This window comes from Rosa rugosa, chromosome 3 (genome assembly GCF_958449725.1).
Source record: "Rosa rugosa chromosome 3, drRosRugo1.1, whole genome shotgun sequence".
Taxonomy (NCBI): Eukaryota; Viridiplantae; Streptophyta; class Magnoliopsida; order Rosales; family Rosaceae; genus Rosa; species Rosa rugosa.
In genome coordinates, this window is record NC_084822.1 from 25,159,011 (window position 1) to 25,176,458 (window position 17,448).

Here is a 17,448-nt window from a genome sequence, read left to right on the forward strand (position 1 = left end):
GAAAAAAAAACCTGTCATGAACGTTGTCCCCTTCCTAGACACCATCTCACATAGGCTATACTTACTTAGATAAGAAAAGTCTTAAGTGCAAGACATTTTTTTCAAGTGTTAATAAAAGCCGCCCTCAACCTTAAGAGACCTGAATCAGGCACTAATAAGGGGTTAAGGCTAATATCAACAAAAGAGACTTCACCTATTCCATAATAGTTCATAATCCCTTACCAAAATCATACCTTAGTGGCGTTTTCATCACATGAAGATTTTTCAATCCCCGGCAACGGCGCCAAAAATTGATACGTGCAAAAGCAATCGCCAATTTAACCCTGAAAAATGTAGTTGTTAGTATAGAATAAGCAGGGATCGTTCAAGCCGGGGATTGAGGGTACTTACATGTGAAAAAATAAGAAAAAAGAATTTACAAGACAAATGAAAATAATAAGTATATATAGACAACAATTCGAAATTTACAAAGAATCCAAGTTAGAGTTAAATTAGAAATCCTACTCCTACTAGAATACATTTTACAAGTCATAGTTATATTAGAAAGCCACATACAACAAGGATTACTAGTCGTATACTAATTAGGATTACTTAATCTACAAGAAAACAAAGTCAAAGCCAAGTCAAACAAGGAATCCTAAGTCAAAACTAACTCTAACTACTTTTCCTAAAAAACACCAAAGAATCCCTAAAATTTAGGAACACATAAAAAACACAAAACAAACTCTTAAAAAACACTAAATTAATTCCTAGAAAACACCAACACATATTTACTATTCACGGAGACACTATTCACGAATTTTAAAAACATTTTTTCAGATTATTTATTTTATTAACTACATTAACATGCTACCTAAAAGTCTAAGTTAATTTTCAGACTCCTACTCCAACTGGGATTCCTTCTCCAACTAGGATTCCTTCTCCTAGTCAAACTGGGAGAACTTCCATTTCTTCATTTCTTTCCATTTATGCGCCACTTGTGCCTTCCTTAGCCATTTTTGGACTTTGAGACTCCATTTACACCTACAAAACACTAACTAAGTTAAATTGATCAAGATAAAGGAAATAACTTAGCAAAATATAGGGTTTAAACATTATAAACGTCGCATTTTATGCTCCTATCAGGCCACACGAACTTCCTCCATGTTATAAGGGGCCAACAGAGAAGCATTCATAGATTCCGTAACTCTAGGTGAGATGGCCTGGAGTACAGTATCCTGAGCTGCCAAATCAGAAGGTTGGGAACTAAAGACCAACTGGAAGTACTCCAAGATAACTCTCTCAACCACTGGATGAGACTCTTGCCACGTGCCGCTTTGATCAAATAGCCCTTTGATCCTATTCTTCTATCGTCTATTAGAGGCACGCTTATGAAAGTACCTCGTATTTCTATTCCCTTCCTTGAGCCAAATTGCCCGCAACTGTTGGCGCCAGTATGTCTCATCAATGGACAATAATTCATTCAATCTACTAGATAGCTGCATCTTGGCCTCATGATCAGCCGGGTCAAAAGGTATTTGTAGAAGAACTGTAAGACCTCGAAAATTTGTTATTAATTCCTAAATGTTTTCTGGGATTAATAAGGTGTTCGTTTGTACGATTTCGTGGTTCGAGGGTGGAGTGGAATTATTTTCAGACGAATAATTATTCGAAGTGCACGTTTTAAGGGGGTTACGAAGTTTGAATTTTCATATGTTAGGATTCTGCGAAAACTTCCTTCACGAAAGTTGTAGAGCGCGTCGATACAAGTTCGTGGACATGTGGAACGCAGAATTCGGAGTTCGTATGAGAAAGTTATGAGCGATTGAAATTTGGGGAAATTTCTATAAATATAAGAAAATATGAGATTTTTTCATAAATCCCAAAACTTTTGAAATATCCATTGTCCTCCCCAAATTCTCTCCGTTCTCTCTCCTCACTCCGTGCGACCCGATAGTGACCCGACCCGGATCCACCATAGTTTTCCGGCCACTAGTAGCGGCGGACCCGGCCTGGACCGACGCGCCTCAGCTTCCGTCGTCCATCCTTGGTGTTGGTTTCACCGGTGGAGCACCCCAGAAGGAGATCGAAGGCCTCAGTTGTACGATCGGGACCCGACCGGTTTCCGATCTCCGGCGACTTGCCGACCGATTTCTTCACTGTTCTGGGATCGCCTCTTCTTGCTGATCATCCCCATATAAGCCTTGCATCACGATTTTGAGTGTGGAGCAAAAGATCAAGGTTTGAAGTTTTCGACGTCCTTGATTCGATCTAGGATCTGATCAGACGCACGAGAGTGATCCAACTTCCAAGCTTGATCTAGGACGATCTAGACCGAATCTCACTTTGCTCCAGGTATGAAAGTGGCTCATCTCTTCATTTTGAACATGTTTGTAGTTGGTGACTTTGGCATCGGAGGTGGTTGATCCGGCGTTGACCGCCGTGGTTAACCACAATCTGAACCTCCGCTTGTGGCGGCGCGTGGTGGTGCATCTGGCCTTATTTTTGTGTTCTGTTTTCAATTTATCCATCTACACATCGATATGGTCGTTTTGATATATTATAAGGTTAATTTGGAGAAAGTTGATGCATGTTAGGGTTTTAGGGTTTTCGATTCGCTTCGGTTTTCGATCCGTGAGGATTTGGCCGTCCGATCGACTTGTAGTTTTGATTTGTTGATCGTAGAAGTGTTCTGAAGACGTTGGATGGTCTCGGATGAGGATCTGACTGTTGGATCGTCGTATAATTGAGTTTTGTGAATTGTGTGCTTTGTGTTGTATTGAGTGTGGCCTTGATTTGGTTAGGTGATTGATGGTTTGAGTTGGCGGACGATTGTGAATCGTATCTTGGCTATTAGAGAAGACGCAGCAGGATTTGGAGGTGAGTAAATCTCACGGTGTTTCGGTCGATAAATTAGTTATGTTTAATTTAGTAGATTTAATTGTTAGCATGCAAAATCATATTTATCAAAATAAATTATTTGTTTTAAAATATATGAACTTGATCGACAACGGTTCATGGGTAAGTTAAAACATGGTTTTGATATAAAATGATTTTTGAGAGGAATAATTTATAAAACTATAGTTGATATTAGTAGTCATTCCTGCGTAAATGACTACGTATATATATATATATATATATATATATATATATATATATATATATATATATATATATATATATATATATATGGATGGGGTGGCTGTGACATTGTGAGTCGTGTGGGATTTCCTTAAAAGGTTTTGTTCTGAGGGCCAAGTGGTCCGAAGTTTCCGAAGGTTACAGTGGTAAACATGGGTGTAATGATATCGGATGCTTGCAGTTGTACTTCTTGGGGGATAACTTTGTGTTATGGCACTCAAGGGTACATGTTGTCTGCAGTTGTACTTCTTGGGGGATAACTTGTGTTATGGCACTCAAGGGTACATGCTGTCTGCAGTTGTACTTCTTGGGGGATAACTTTGTGTTATGGCACTCAAGGGTACATGTTTTTAAAAGAGAGTTCGGGTGGATTCTTTCCTTTATTGTCCATTGAGGGACTTGAGTTCTTTCTAGAGTGTGGAGTTGATTTCGGTTTTATTTGAATTGTTTGTTTTTATGTAATCTCCTGAACTAAGTAATATGCAGGGATTACTGCCTTTTGTATTGTTTGTTTTAATGTAATCTCCTGAACTAAACTATATGCAGGGATTACTATGGTTTCTTTGTTTGATTTTTAAGTAATCTCCTGAACTAAGTTATATGCAGGGATTACTATGAATTCTTTTGTTTGTTTTCATGTGATCTCCTGAACTAAGTTTCTATGCAGAGATTACTGATTTTGCTTAATTCTTATTGTGGGTACAGTTGTGGGTTGTGATCTGTAGTGATTGGAAAATGAGTTGAGATGATATGATATGATATGAACTTGATGTTTGGTTGTGTTTTTGTGGAATTAAATATTGTTGCTTTAATTCTTCTCACGAGTTGAGAAATTATAAGCATGCGTGACGTGAGTCACTTTAATTGAGTTTACTCATACAGGCTGAAAAGCTTACCGGGTTTGTTTTATTCAACCCGGTACACTATTCTATGGTGTAGGGTTTATTGTGCAGGTCAGTGTAATCATCATCGAAGCTGAGGTTTTGTTGCTGTCGTAGCTTGGACGTAGTATGGTATCTTGGTTCTAGTCTTCCGCTGTGTTGTGAGTGTAAAAGGTGCGTTTACTTATTGAATTATTATTCAGTTTAATTTGTAAACACATGGTGATGTGATATTTGACTCTAGAGAACGAGTCGGTGTTGACATTGTGAGTTCAGTTTGTTTGTTGCTTAGTTTTAATGAAAAATTTTCTATGTGTGTTTTCTTGTGTTTGTTCTCGCGTTTCGGATTTGAATTTTCTTTATTCAAAATTCGGGGCGTGATAAGAACATTGAGCTGGGACCGAACAGCTTCCACCTCATTCCTACGACTTCGAAAAACAGTCCGGTCCCAAGTGAGTAGTTGTTGGCCAACCCCTTTAATTTTCCTACATAGATGCAACATAGGATCCCCAGTAGAAGGTGCATTCCAGGCTTCCTCTACCTCTGGGAAAAGCCTTCATGAGTACACCACATCTCCTCAAAATGGAATTGCCTGCGTTGACGCTCATGCACCGGTGGGACACGGCGTACTTCTAGTAAGAGAGGGATATGGTCGGATCTACTAGGATGAAGGTGCACCACTCTTGAAAAACCCAATTCAGCACGCCATGCAGGGGACGCAGTGCCTCTGTCCAATCTCTCCTTCGTACCAGGGTCACACCAAGTATACAGTCCCCCCGCTGCCCCCATATCTTCCGAATGGCAATCGGTCAGTGCTTGCCGGAAGGCATGCATCTGCCATAAATGTCGAAGTCTGCCACCAGACTTCTCTCCCAACTCCAAGATTTCGTTAAAGTCCCCTGCTACCACCCACTTTTCCAGCGGATCCCGAGCCAATGACCTAAGCAGGTCCCATGAATGGTGACGTTGACCCGTCTCCGGGTGACCATAGAATCCGGTAAAACGCCATTCGATATTATTTGGGCCCTTCACCAAGGCATTAATAAAATAACGATCAACAATCCTAACATTGACGGAGATAGATGCATCCCACAACAAAGCCAAACCGCCTGCTCTATCAACTCGGTCAGAGTGCGCTGTCTGAGAGAGGCCAACAGATTTTAGGAGCGACTGGTGCTGCTGTTTAGTACAATGAGTCTCGCTAAAAAAGACTAAGCAAGCCTTGTGCTTTTGAACTAGGGACTTGAGAGCGTACCGAGTCCTATTGTTTACAATTCCTTGACAATTCCAAATCAGACAATTCATGATGATGGGAACAACGTGACAAAACACCCGCTGAAGCCGGTGAACGGCGCTGCAGAAAACCCTAAGCCCAGAGGCGCAAACCCTAGGTCCGAAAAGTTCTCCCTATTTTAGTATCAAAAAATTCCTGTATTGGTAATTGGTTTATTTGAAATTGTCTTCTTTTCATTTATTAGATTGATTTATTTTTCATGAATGACAAGTTATTTGTGGTTTTATTTTTAATTTATTGTTGGCTTATGGATCATACTGAATATATTTTTAACTTATTTGTTATAATTTTTTTTATTTGCCAAATTATAGTATAGTAATGTAGTTTGAATTATTCATATTTTATATCTAAATCTCGTAAGATTTAAATCTTGATTCCGTATGGACATGGTGATAGAATAGTAACCTTTGCTACAGTAATACAACAGAGCTAGGCCTTAGTAGCCATTACTAGAAAGTCTATCTTTATTGTTGTCCAGTCTGTACCCGAAATCTGAGAAGACTATGACGCCACCGTTAGAAAAAAGAGCCCACAACCTTCAACCCCTTATCACGATGGACATCACTAGCTAGCCCACTGCCTTGCAAAACACGGGACAACCTGCCTAAATCACATTGAGTCGATCCACCATTACTGCCATCCGCCATCACGAGCAACATCACTAGCCTCATCACAACCGCCAACAACGTCATTAATGCCACAAGCACTCGCAAATTCAATTAGGAGTTGCAAAGGTATCAGGATCTGGTATGACTAATTTTACGGCGTTACCTACATCGACGTCATCACCAATCCACAACTCTAGACCACCTAGAGCCATAGAATCCATTCGAAAGGGAATTGGCACCCCACTTCGATCACCGCTGCCGTGAAAAGACAGTGACGTACAGATGAGGCGCCATCCCACGCTGTTCACCACCACTGCACACAACGCCATCGACGTGTGTAAGCTCACGGCGCTAGAAAATACCCGACCCCAACTAGTCCTTCCCATCTGCGACGACTCCTCGAAGCGACCTCTAAAGGACACCATTAGCCACAAACACCTTCTGCCCCTACTAGACACCCCTTCACGAATCTTCCAGCAGAGGAGATGAGAATTGCAAAACATAGGCTGAAGTCGAGAGGGAGAACCATTGTTAAACAGAGAAAGTTTGAGAATTTTGAGTAACGACGATCCGGCATGACGACGCACTTAACCCTAGCAGAGCACTAGGTGAGTCTTTTTTGGAGATTTCTCTACATTGAAGTATTTTAACATTATTCAATAAAAATAAAAATAAATAAATGATACATTAGAAGTGGCAAATGGGTCGCTAGGCCTGACCACGACATGAGTCCGGCAAGTTTAAAAGCGAGCCGGCCCGGCCTAAACCAGTTAGTGGCCTGCGATCCAGCCTGTTTCTATAATATAATTTTTTTCCCTTATATTATAAATATAATATATATTTATAAACGATAAACTTATATTTGAGTGTATACAATTAAATTTGTCACTTATTTATCTATTTTGTTTACAAAAAAAAAAAATTATCCATAGAGTGTAGGAATTAGTTTTGGTTTGTGATTGGATTGTGTGTAGTTGAGACTTGAGACTTGAGACTTTGAGACTTTGAGAGTGGAACCAGTGGTATATGAGCCGCAACTTATATTTAAAATATTGGTCTCGATTAATTTTAATTTTCAGCATGAAACGAGTACGGCAAGACCTGCCTGTGGGCCCTGCACGAGCACGACCCGGCACATTGTGGGATTGGGCCGTGGACTGAGTCGGGCCTAATATTTGAGTATATGGGCTGGCCCGTGCCTAAGTTCGTTAAAAAATGAGCCGGCCCGAACACAACCCCAAGCCCGATTAAGTGGACCACACTGGCCAGGTTGCCACCTCTACCGTTGCGTGACCATTTTGTTTTGGTTCAAAGCTTAATCCCAAATTGAGCTTTGAGCCTAGCGCATAAAGGGAAACCCAAAATTTGGGTCGTGATTTTGTTTTGGGCAACCCTAAAAATGACCATCACATTACCTTGAAGACCCAGAGAACCAAAATCGTAGATATTATTGTTGAGAATCCACAGTGGTGAAAAGAGTTCATGGCTGAGGAGGAGGAAGGTGGCGAGATCAATGGCGGAGTGGGATCCCTGGACTCCATCGAGTCTCGGTGGGTGTTTCAGGATGAGGACGAAGACTCAGAGATCGACGACGAGGACGCAGAGGAAGACGTGAGGCACCGCCGGACCGTAATGGATTCTGAGGACGATGACGAGGACGATAATGCCGAGCAGAGGTTGATTCGCACTGGGCCTCGCATCGATTCTTTCGATGTCGAAGCCCTCGAGGTCCCTGGCGCTCACCGAAATGAATATGAGGTGCTTCTCCACTGAAACTCTTCACTTTTACAAATCCATACTCACTTCATTCTTTGCATTTTGCCAAATTTCCTTTGCTCAGTGATTTTCAATGAACCTCAGCTACATGTATTTGATTTTTTTTTTTTTTTTTTAATGTTTTTAGCAGCTTATTGCTACAAACTGTGTGATGAATTTTCACATTAAGTTACTCTATAGGCAACTGATAGTTACTTACAAGTTGCTTCCGAAAGCACTTGAGTAGTTAGGCTATTCCTGGCGAACAGAATACAGCTTTGTGAAAGCAAACAGTTGCGGTTTCCGTAGGTGGAAAGAAATCGGAACATCTTTGATTATAATAACATCATAATGGGATTGGAGTGGAGGAGCTCTTAGACAAAGTCAGGCTTTGGGCTTCGGTTACGCCAAAATTTGGGGATGTTTCATCTTTTAGTGTTTTCTGTAGATTGAAGACCAGCTCCTTGTTAGTTTCAGTTAGGGTACGCTGTAGAATTTTGTGTAATGATGCTTGTAGTTTAGGCTATGTCTGGTGGAATTCTGGTCTACTGGTGTACATTTTCTACTTTTTAATTTTTGTTCTATGAAAAAGCACTCAATTTTGTAGTTATGCATTTTTTTTTTTTCCCTTCCAAATATGGGTTCAAAAATGTCTTCGTTATTGTTCATGCTAATGAAATTTGAGTTGTCTACTGAAAGATTGAACAGTTGTGAAAGTATCTAGGTCTCTACTATGAATACATAGATAGATTATGGTTCGCTAAAACAAAGTTTTAATTTTTTTACTGTGATGGTACCTTGATACAGTAGTCCTATTTTGGAACATGTAATGTGCATGTTCCTTGTGTTGTTGTTTCTTCACTTTTGTTACTTTTTCCTTTCTTTTGTTTTATAATTTATCCGTTCATGTTTCTTCTAAAAAACAAGAAATCAAATTTGGCTTTTGCTAAACGTTTACTTTAATTAAGTGAGGAGTTAATTATATAGTCATAGTGTAATTATTGGATCATGCAGAAGGATGTTTCTTTGCATGGAGCACGGATATTGTTGAAATTTGAAATAATAAAGTATATTTAATTGCAGGATTTCAGTCTTGGAAGGAAAATAGTAATTGCTTTCCAGACCCTTGGGGTTGTATTTGGTGATGTTGGAACCAGTCCCTTGTATACCTTCAGTGTGCTGTTTAGCAAGGCACCTATTAATGGAAATGAAGATGTTCTGGGTGCATTGTCACTAGTCCTATACACTTTAATATTAATCCCCTTGCTTAAGTATGTTCTGGTTGTTCTTTGGGCTAACGATGATGGTGAAGGTATGCTGCATTTGTCACTATCTCTCTCTCTCTCTCTCTCTCTCTCTATGTGTGTGTGTGTGTGTGTGTGTGTAAGTGTGTCTGTATCTATCAATCTATCTATCTATCTATATGCAAACCTGCGATGTATATAGTAAAATTACATCTTCACTTGAAGTATCATAATTTTAACTGTTCCAGGTGGTACTTTTGCTTTGTACTCATTGATCTGCCGACATGCTAAGGTCAGTCTTCTTCCAAATCAGCTTCCATCAGATGCCCGCATATCAAGCTTCAGGCTCAAGGTGCCATCTCCTGAACTTGAGAGATCTTTGAAAATAAAGGAAAGGCTTGAGGCTTCACTGACTCTGAAGAAGCTTCTTCTAATGTTAGTGCTTGCTGGTACTTCGATGGTGATAGCTGATGGCGTTGTTACACCAGCAATGTCAGGTATTGGAGCAGTTTTTTCTTTTGTTCTTGTTGCAGCTGATCAGATCAACCTTCTAATGATTTGATGACATGGAGGAACTCCTTTTGTGGTTGTTTTGGATGTCATGTTTTTTTTGGTGGGTTTTACAAGATTAATTTAATGCTTTCTATTACCTTGTCATTGATTTTCATTTACTTGTTTTTCTCTATGCAGTAGTTTCAGCTGTTGGTGGCCTAAAGATCGGAGTAGATGGAATTACGCAAGGTATTGTCTAATCTGTGAAGCAACTCTAAATTTTTTTTTTACTTCTCTGACTTTCTTTTTTGTTTTATTTATTTTTTATTTTGGGTTATATCGTTTGTTCTTAATAAAATTACAGTTTGATACATTAGAAGTTGGTATGAAGAACTGTTTGGTATGATGCACGCCTATAAGTTTGATTACTTGTTTGGTATGAACAATGCTGCCGTATGACATGACATGAACAATACTGCCTTATGACATGACATTATTGTCCCATGGCAGTCTTATGATAGTAAACAAGTTGGCCCTTTCTGTTTCCCTTATCAAGCTGCAGCTAGATTTAGCTTTGTACAGCTTGACTTCTGGTTACCAGAAGGAAGTGTTATGTGTGTTCAGCAGTAAAAGTGTAAATATTGTGTGTACCGTAATGCGAAGAGTAAGTTTATCGAGTAAGTTCCCTTGGTTATTTTCAGTATTTATTACTCGTAACTTGTACCTTATTAACTTGTCGACCTAGCAAGGCCTCAAGATTTTCTTTGGAAACATCTATAGAATTGGTATTCTTTGCTTATGGATGTAAAGTATGGGTTAAGTAATTAGTGATGGTCATCCTCGTTTCTTCATTCTAAATCTAATTGAGCTGCTTTAATTTAACCACGATCTTAAGCTTTTAGTTCCCCTTTTTGTCTTTGGGTGCAGATCAAGTGATGATGATTTCAGTTGCGTTTCTTATAATCTTGTTCAGTGTACAGAAATTTGGGACAAGTAAAGTGGGACTTGCTGTAGGCCCTGCCTTATTCATATGGTTTTGTTCCCTTGGGGGTATTGGTATTTACAACATTGTTCAATATGACAGCAGTGTCTTGAGGGCCTTCAATCCTGTTCACATCTATTACTTCTTCGAGAGGAACTCAACTAAGGCCTGGTATGCTCTTGGGGGTTGTCTTCTATGCGCAACAGGTAACGAATCTTGAAACTTTTGCTTGTGTGGATGCTTCATTATTGTTATATTTGTCCCTGTAAATTATGCAACCTTGATTCCAATTGTAAATTTTGTTTACACCTGTGTAATGCAGATTTAACTGTTACATGTTAAATTATGAAACAGTGACTCTAGAATCATTTTCTTTAGGGAAGTGATTTTGGCACTCCACTCTCTTTAGGATTTCAATAAATGGTATTATTATGTTGCTTAAGGATTGTAAAAATCACATAGTTTGATAAACATTATTAGTGTCTGACAAGTAAGTAGAATAAAATGGATGAGATGTCCTTTCTAGTTGAGAAGGATTTGGCTTAAGGCAATGTCTTTCAAATGCTTGACAATGAAAGCTAAAGTGAAGGAAATAGTGGAATCCTATCCCATAATGATTCTGCATCTTCTTCCTTCGTCTTAAAGATATTATTGTGGCATTCAATCCACTCACCACTATAGGATCTACTCAGTACACCTTCATAGGTAAGTGACCTTATGTATCCTCAGTCCCCACTTCTAGAAAGCCACCAGACAACTGCAGTAAGAAACTTCTAGGGCTCACCCACAATAAGCCAAACAAGTCCAACAAAGGGGACCAGGTCTGACATGTGAACCTACAGTGCAGGAATTGTGGTCTAAACCCTCTCCCTCCTTTTGACAAATTGGAAAGACTGCTGCAAATTAGTGGCCTAACTATCAGGATAAATTTTGTTCATTTATGCAATGAACTGGAGAGGTAGTAAATACCACCTTTCTTATTTGGAGGGGAAAAACATCGGATATCTCTGGTTTTGATTATAGTACCATCTATTTGATAGAATGCTGTGACCCTCTTGCATACGCACACACCCCCAATTGCATGATCAGAGGCATCTATGTAGAGTTTCAAAGGTTTTTGAACATCTGGAGGACCCAACACTGGTGCCAAACTAACTGCATTAGCTTGTCAAAAGCACTTTGACATTCACTCATTCATTCTCACTTCTGATCCTTCTTTAGAAGATCAGTCAAATGGTTTGCTTCTTTGAATACCCTTTTATGAATCTTAGGACGGTTTTTCATCATCTTGTCAAGTTTATTTAGGGTGGGGGGTGTTGAACCGTTAATGTATCCAAGTCCTAACCTGTTTCTTCAGCCCTCATTACTTGAGCTAACCCTATAGACATGAAGTACTGCTAAGAAAGCTAATAATATTGATTTTGAGAAAGTTCAAGCAATTGAAGGGGTTCAAGAAGTATCAAGCAGATTTTCATGTTTCAAAAAATGAACTTCACGTGTAGAAGTTGGTGTGAGGAATATGCAGATGTAAAAGATATTTAGTAAAGATGATGATCTGATGAGTGAAATTTAAATTCCTGGTCAATGATAAATATCAATTGTAATCAAGAACAGCAGTTGTTCAGCAATTTTATGACAAAGATTGTCAAGAAACTCATGAAGAAATTAAAGGTTTACTCACTAGGATATTGAGATAGCTCCTACATCTACAATTTCAGATTTTGAACATGTTGAATTTCCCCTGGTATTTCCAATCATTATCTGGTGGATATTATCAGCATATGGAAAGATCAAAGTCGCTATTTGGTTAAAGAACTTGTAATAAAAAGTCAAAAGCAATCAAGAATTCGAGATTTGATTTGTTTGAATAGATATCAAATGTCTTGGCCTCTCCTAGTTAGAACCTTCTTATGAAGTTGCTTCATGTGCGGAAATGAGAATGGAAAATGACAGGCATTATGAATTTCAAACCAAAAATTTAATGGAATTTTATAGATCAAACTTTGGATAAGTAGTTCAATACACCAGATAAACCAAACGGGTAATACTGAAACTTCTAATAGCTTATGTAACAGACCTCATAGACCTCTAAATTACAGCTGCCTGCCAATCTAAAAGAAAATGATGGATCCCTTGTCTCAATGAAAACCAACATTGGTTGAAAATTTAACTCTCCCTCAATCCCAGCCTCTTTGAAATTTTCAAATATTCTCATATTCAAAGGAGAATATCCCATAGCTTCTTGATGAAGATTATTCTAACTCTATCAAATAGGTCGCAATAATGTGGAAAAATGGAAAAGAAAAGACATGTGATTGAAGTGCTCCTATTGTTGTAGTTTCGGTAGTGCTATTGTTGGAAGAGCTCAAAGCATGATTTATGGAGTGTCAACTATCACTCACGTGGTGAAATATTGGTGGAACTGTGCTTTTATATGCAGATACTGTACTTTTTTTTTTCCCTGTATGGTGGACAGGGAACCTATGTAGCAATGTCATCAACTATTAACACGTGTTACTGATGGCATGTAGCATGTTTCAGGTTCTGAGGCAATGTTCGCAGATCTTTGCTACTTTTCTGTGCGATCAGTCCAGGTAAAGAATTAAGAACTAATACCTTTCCTGTGATACATCATAATTTGAATATGGTGTTCGCTGGCTGATTACTACAGATTTAATTTACCGGGTTCTTTTTCTTTACAGCTTACATTTGTTTGCCTTGTTTTGCCCTGCCTTATGTTGGGTTATTTGGGTCAAGCCGCATACCTTATGGAGAATCCCAATGGGGCTGACCAAGCTTTCTTTTCTTCAATTCCAAGTAAGCTCCATTGGTCTATTTCTTTGGCTTTCTACGTATTTCAGGTGTTGGTGCCTGTTTTATTCGTTAGTGCTTCGATATTTTGTTAACTATCAAGTCATAAAAGATATGTCATTAACTCAATATCTTTTTGTTTGCAGTTTGAACATTGTATTGCATGCATATGTAATGGATGAACGTTAATTACTGAGATTTCTTTGGCTGCAGGTGGTGCTTTTGCCTTTTGGCCTGTGTTCTTCATTGCTAATATTGCTGCATTGATTGCTAGTCGTGCAATGACAACAGCCACCTTTTCATGCATAAAACAATCAATGGCACTTGGTTGTTTCCCTCGTCTTAAAATCATACATACCTCCCGGAAATTTATGGGGCAGATTTATATCCCTGTTGTGAATTGGTTTTTGCTGGTGGTTTGCCTGGTGTCTATCTGCTCTATTTCAAGCATTGATGAGATTGGAAATGCATATGGTAATACTCATTATGCTGCAAAATATTTAATCTTGTTTTTGTTCAGCTTTGTTTTTCATTTTGTTATCAATCTTTAAGTTAATATGCTGGGTTACTCTAGAGAACTTACACACAAACTTTTGCATAAATGTAATTGTTTTTTTGAAACGAAATGTAATTGTTTAGTTGTGTTCAAAATCTGAACAAATGTTGTGCATTCCCTCACCTATTAGTACTCACTGCATTCCATACACCTGACTCTCTTTGTTATTGCATTTTGGTTAAAGTTATAGTTGCAAAATGTCTCATTAATTGGGTTTTGGGTATGACATGTGCAGAAGTTTTCTGCTTTAAATTTCCCCTATTGTCTTTGAACTTTTAATGAATTGCTTTCTTTTTGGCTTGTACTTTCTCAGTGTTTTGCTTATGAAATTTGTGGTACTATACGATAAAAGAATTGCATTCTGAAATTATATTGTTTTAAAAGAACAAATTTTGGTCTCCTTAGAGTTCAGAAACTACTCCCTATCAGCCTCATTACTAGATTGAAAAGCTGCAGTGACTTGATAAATGTAGTTTTCTTGAAGTTTCAGTGCTATATATTGAGTTATTTTTCGGCATGTTTGAGGATTTCTTGTCTTCTATTGCACCATGGCCTCTTTCTAACAAAAGTTCTGTTTCTTCTCAAAGCACTTTTTTTTCCCTTTTAACTTTAAACCTATAGTCTGTTTTTCTTTATGAAGATAGTTTTCCTCTCTTGGTTAAAATTTATCTTGTTATGGTCCTGATCCCCAAAGTTAGAACCTTTTATTATTTTCGGCTGTCACATATATAGGAAATACATTAACTCTTGTATCCTTCTAATTTGCACGAGTAGAGAAATATGTGATACCTTCAAAATTTACACATTTGCTTGATCAAAACTTTTTATAACATGACAAAATGAAATAATTCAAAATATTATATATGTAAATGAACTCCTTATGTTTAAAACAAATTCCCTCTTTAGAATCTACTTGTTTGAGGCTTTGTACATATGGATAAGCCATATAAGTGACTCAATTTTTTTGTTTTCCTACTGGAATCCAATAGGTTGGTCCCTACTCCTACATCAACCTTAAATTCTAATATTTATCTCAACTTGAAATATAAAATCTGCAATACCTAATGTCGTTTCAGCTAAGAAACAACCAATTTATGATTGCCCACCTGCTGTATAACATACAGGCATTTTGATGATATACTTTAAGAATTTATATCAATTAATTTTTCCTGTGTCTATACAGATGAACATGCATTATTCACTTAATATACTGGATTTTAAATTTTAATTTTTTTATATTATTTTTTTTGATAATGATCCTCTTGTACTACAGGAATTGCTGAGCTAGGAGTGATGATGATGACAACCATTTTAGTAACAATTGTTATGCTTCTTATATGGCAGATAAACATTATTATCGTGCTGAGTTTCATAATAATTTTCCTCGGGTTGGAATTGACATTTTTCTCATCAGTTCTCTGGAGTGTGGGAGATGGAAGTTGGATAATTTTGGTCTTTGCTGTTATCATGTTCTTCATAATGTTTATATGGAACTATGGAAGCAAGCTTAAGTATGAAACTGAAGTAAAGCAAAAGCTGTCAATGGATTTGATGCGGGAATTGGGTCCTAATCTTGGGACCATCAGAGCTCCAGGAATTGGCTTACTTTACAATGAGCTAGTGAAGGGTATACCAGCAATCTTTGGCCATTTTCTGACCACACTTCCTGCTGTCCACTCAATGGTCATATTTGTATGTATAAAATATGTTCCAGTTCCTGTAGTGCCTCAAAGTGAAAGGTTCCTATTCCGGCGTGTCTGCCCAAAAAGCTACCACATATTTCGTTGCATTGCCAGGTAACATGCTAAACTTGTGTGAGTTGCATTGGCCAAAAGAGAAGAAAAAGAAAAAAGAAAAGAAAATACTGGTTGGGAGAGTAAGATGTTGGCCTTTAGTAACCTTAATTTGTCTCTATAGATGTTGTTGTTGTTGTTGTGTGTGTGTGTGTGTACAGGCCTTATCCAGTAACGGGGTTAATCTTACATTAAAAAATTTGCTGACATCCTAATTTAAAATATAAATCTTGAGAATCAAGACCACCCATCTTAATATGACTCCTGCAAAGTTTCATTCAAATCCAGTAATCCTTTAACCATTTGTTTACCCATTTTCACCATTTTAGTTCATTCTGACGGTCTGTATTGTCTGTATTGTTTCACAATTTTACATGACCAAAAGGTTACCAACGTGGCAGAAGAGTTACTTATTAAAAAAGAAATCTAAAGGATCAACGATTCCAACTTCTGGAATTTATCCCTAGTATTGGTTGACGTTAGCCGTAGTGGAGCCCCTTTTGGTTAAACTTTCAAAATACCAAAGAATGACCCTTCTTTCTTACAGCAGAACTACAGAGTAACAAAAAATATCAAGGCCTCACCACTTACTTCCATTTACTTTTCTCATATTATATTCCATATAAAAATATGGGCCAAGTGTAAATGAATACTTATTTTAGTATTACTGTTTCTTATGAGATGTCCCTAATGTAATGCTGAACCTTAATAGGGCATGACCCTCAGTGCAGCTGAGTAAAATTGTAGTCTTATAGATGTGGGGACATCATTTTCCTTTTTGCTTTTCCTCATGATTTGTTTAGATGTTTGATGTTATTACTTCAATAGGTATGGCTACAAGGATGTTAGGAAGGAAAGTCACCAGACCTTTGAACAGTTACTAATTGAGAGCCTCGAGAAATTTATTCGTCGGGAAGCTCAGGAGCGGTCATTGGAGAGTGATGGGGATGATGGGGATACAGATTCGGAAGATGAGTCCTCTTGCTCAAGGGTTCTCATAGCTCCCAATGGAAGTGTCTACTCACTTGGCGTTCCTCTCCTGGCTGAGTACAAGGAGCCGAGCAAGCCAATCTCAGAAGCTAGCACATCTGAGGAGATGACGTCAGTGCCTCCTACAGATCCAGCAATTTCTGATGCTGAGCAGAGTATTGAGAGGGAACTATCTTTTATTCGCAAGGCAAAAGAATCTGGGGTTGTCTATCTTCTTGGCCATGGGGATATTAGGGCCAGAAAAGATTCCTGGTTTATTAAGAAGTTAATCATAAATTACTTCTATGCCTTCTTGAGAAAAAATTGCAGGAGGGGGATTGCAAATTTGAGCGTGCCTCATTCGCATCTAATGCAGGTTGGCATGACATATATGGTTTGAGGATTGATTTTGTGGATCAAAATAACGCAAATTTAACTTTTACAACCGAGTTGAAACACAGGCAATTGGAGTTATACAAAAGGCCTTGATGTTGCACGCCTTCCCATCACTGCTGCTTAGATTATCAACAGCTTATGGGGTTTTAGTGCCATCATTGATTCTTGGCTGTTTGGTTCCATCAATCCGAGAAGCATTTTGCATGAAGTTTTGTACTCGGGTGTTCTTCCAATTTTTGCCGTCGTGCATTTGGAAAGTGTATTGTAATTACAATGTCAAGTTATGTGAATGCGATTTATAATGACATAATTCCACTCAAAAGTTATTTGACATTGAAAAGAATTGTTGGGTTGGCATTCATTTTTGTTGAGACATGATACGAAATTAACATAACCTTAGTTAAATAATTATTGACCAGGAGCCTACTTTGTGTGTCTCGTCCCTCAATCACTTCCTCTCTAAAATTCATGTATATGTTAAATTTCTCGATATCTACAATTACAAAAATTTAGATGGACCATATTTCAGTCATATTATGTGACGGGT

At 38.1% G+C, this 17,448-nt stretch overlaps 1 protein-coding gene across 1 annotated transcript; it reads left to right on the forward strand.

Moving 5' to 3' along the window:
- The first annotated feature begins 7,202 nt into the window (after nt 1–7,202).
- On the forward strand, nt 7,203–17,244 carry LOC133736129 (potassium transporter 7-like). The gene is made up of 10 exons (XM_062163568.1): nt 7,203–7,661; nt 8,742–8,970; nt 9,151–9,399; nt 9,593–9,643; nt 10,322–10,582; nt 12,918–12,970; nt 13,079–13,193; nt 13,401–13,661; nt 15,017–15,539; nt 16,365–17,244. The coding sequence occupies exons 1-10, from the start codon at nt 7,386–7,388 to the stop codon at nt 16,903–16,905; spliced, it is 2,559 nt and encodes an 852-aa protein (XP_062019552.1). The 5' UTR covers nt 7,203–7,385; the 3' UTR covers nt 16,906–17,244.
- Nucleotides 17,245–17,448: the final 204 nt, after the last annotated feature.

Excerpts from the sequence above, each read along its gene's own strand:
- LOC133736129 (XM_062163568.1), top strand. The coding sequence starts at position 7,386 with ATGGCTGAGGAGGAGGAAGGTGGCGAGATCAATGGCGGAGTGGGATCC. Across the intron at positions 9,400-9,592 it reads TGTTACACCAGCAATGTCAG|TAGTTTCAGCTGTTGGTGGC; the intron begins GTATTGGAGCAG and ends TTCTCTATGCAG. Across the intron at positions 13,662-15,016 it reads TGAGATTGGAAATGCATATG|GAATTGCTGAGCTAGGAGTG; the intron begins GTAATACTCATT and ends CTTGTACTACAG.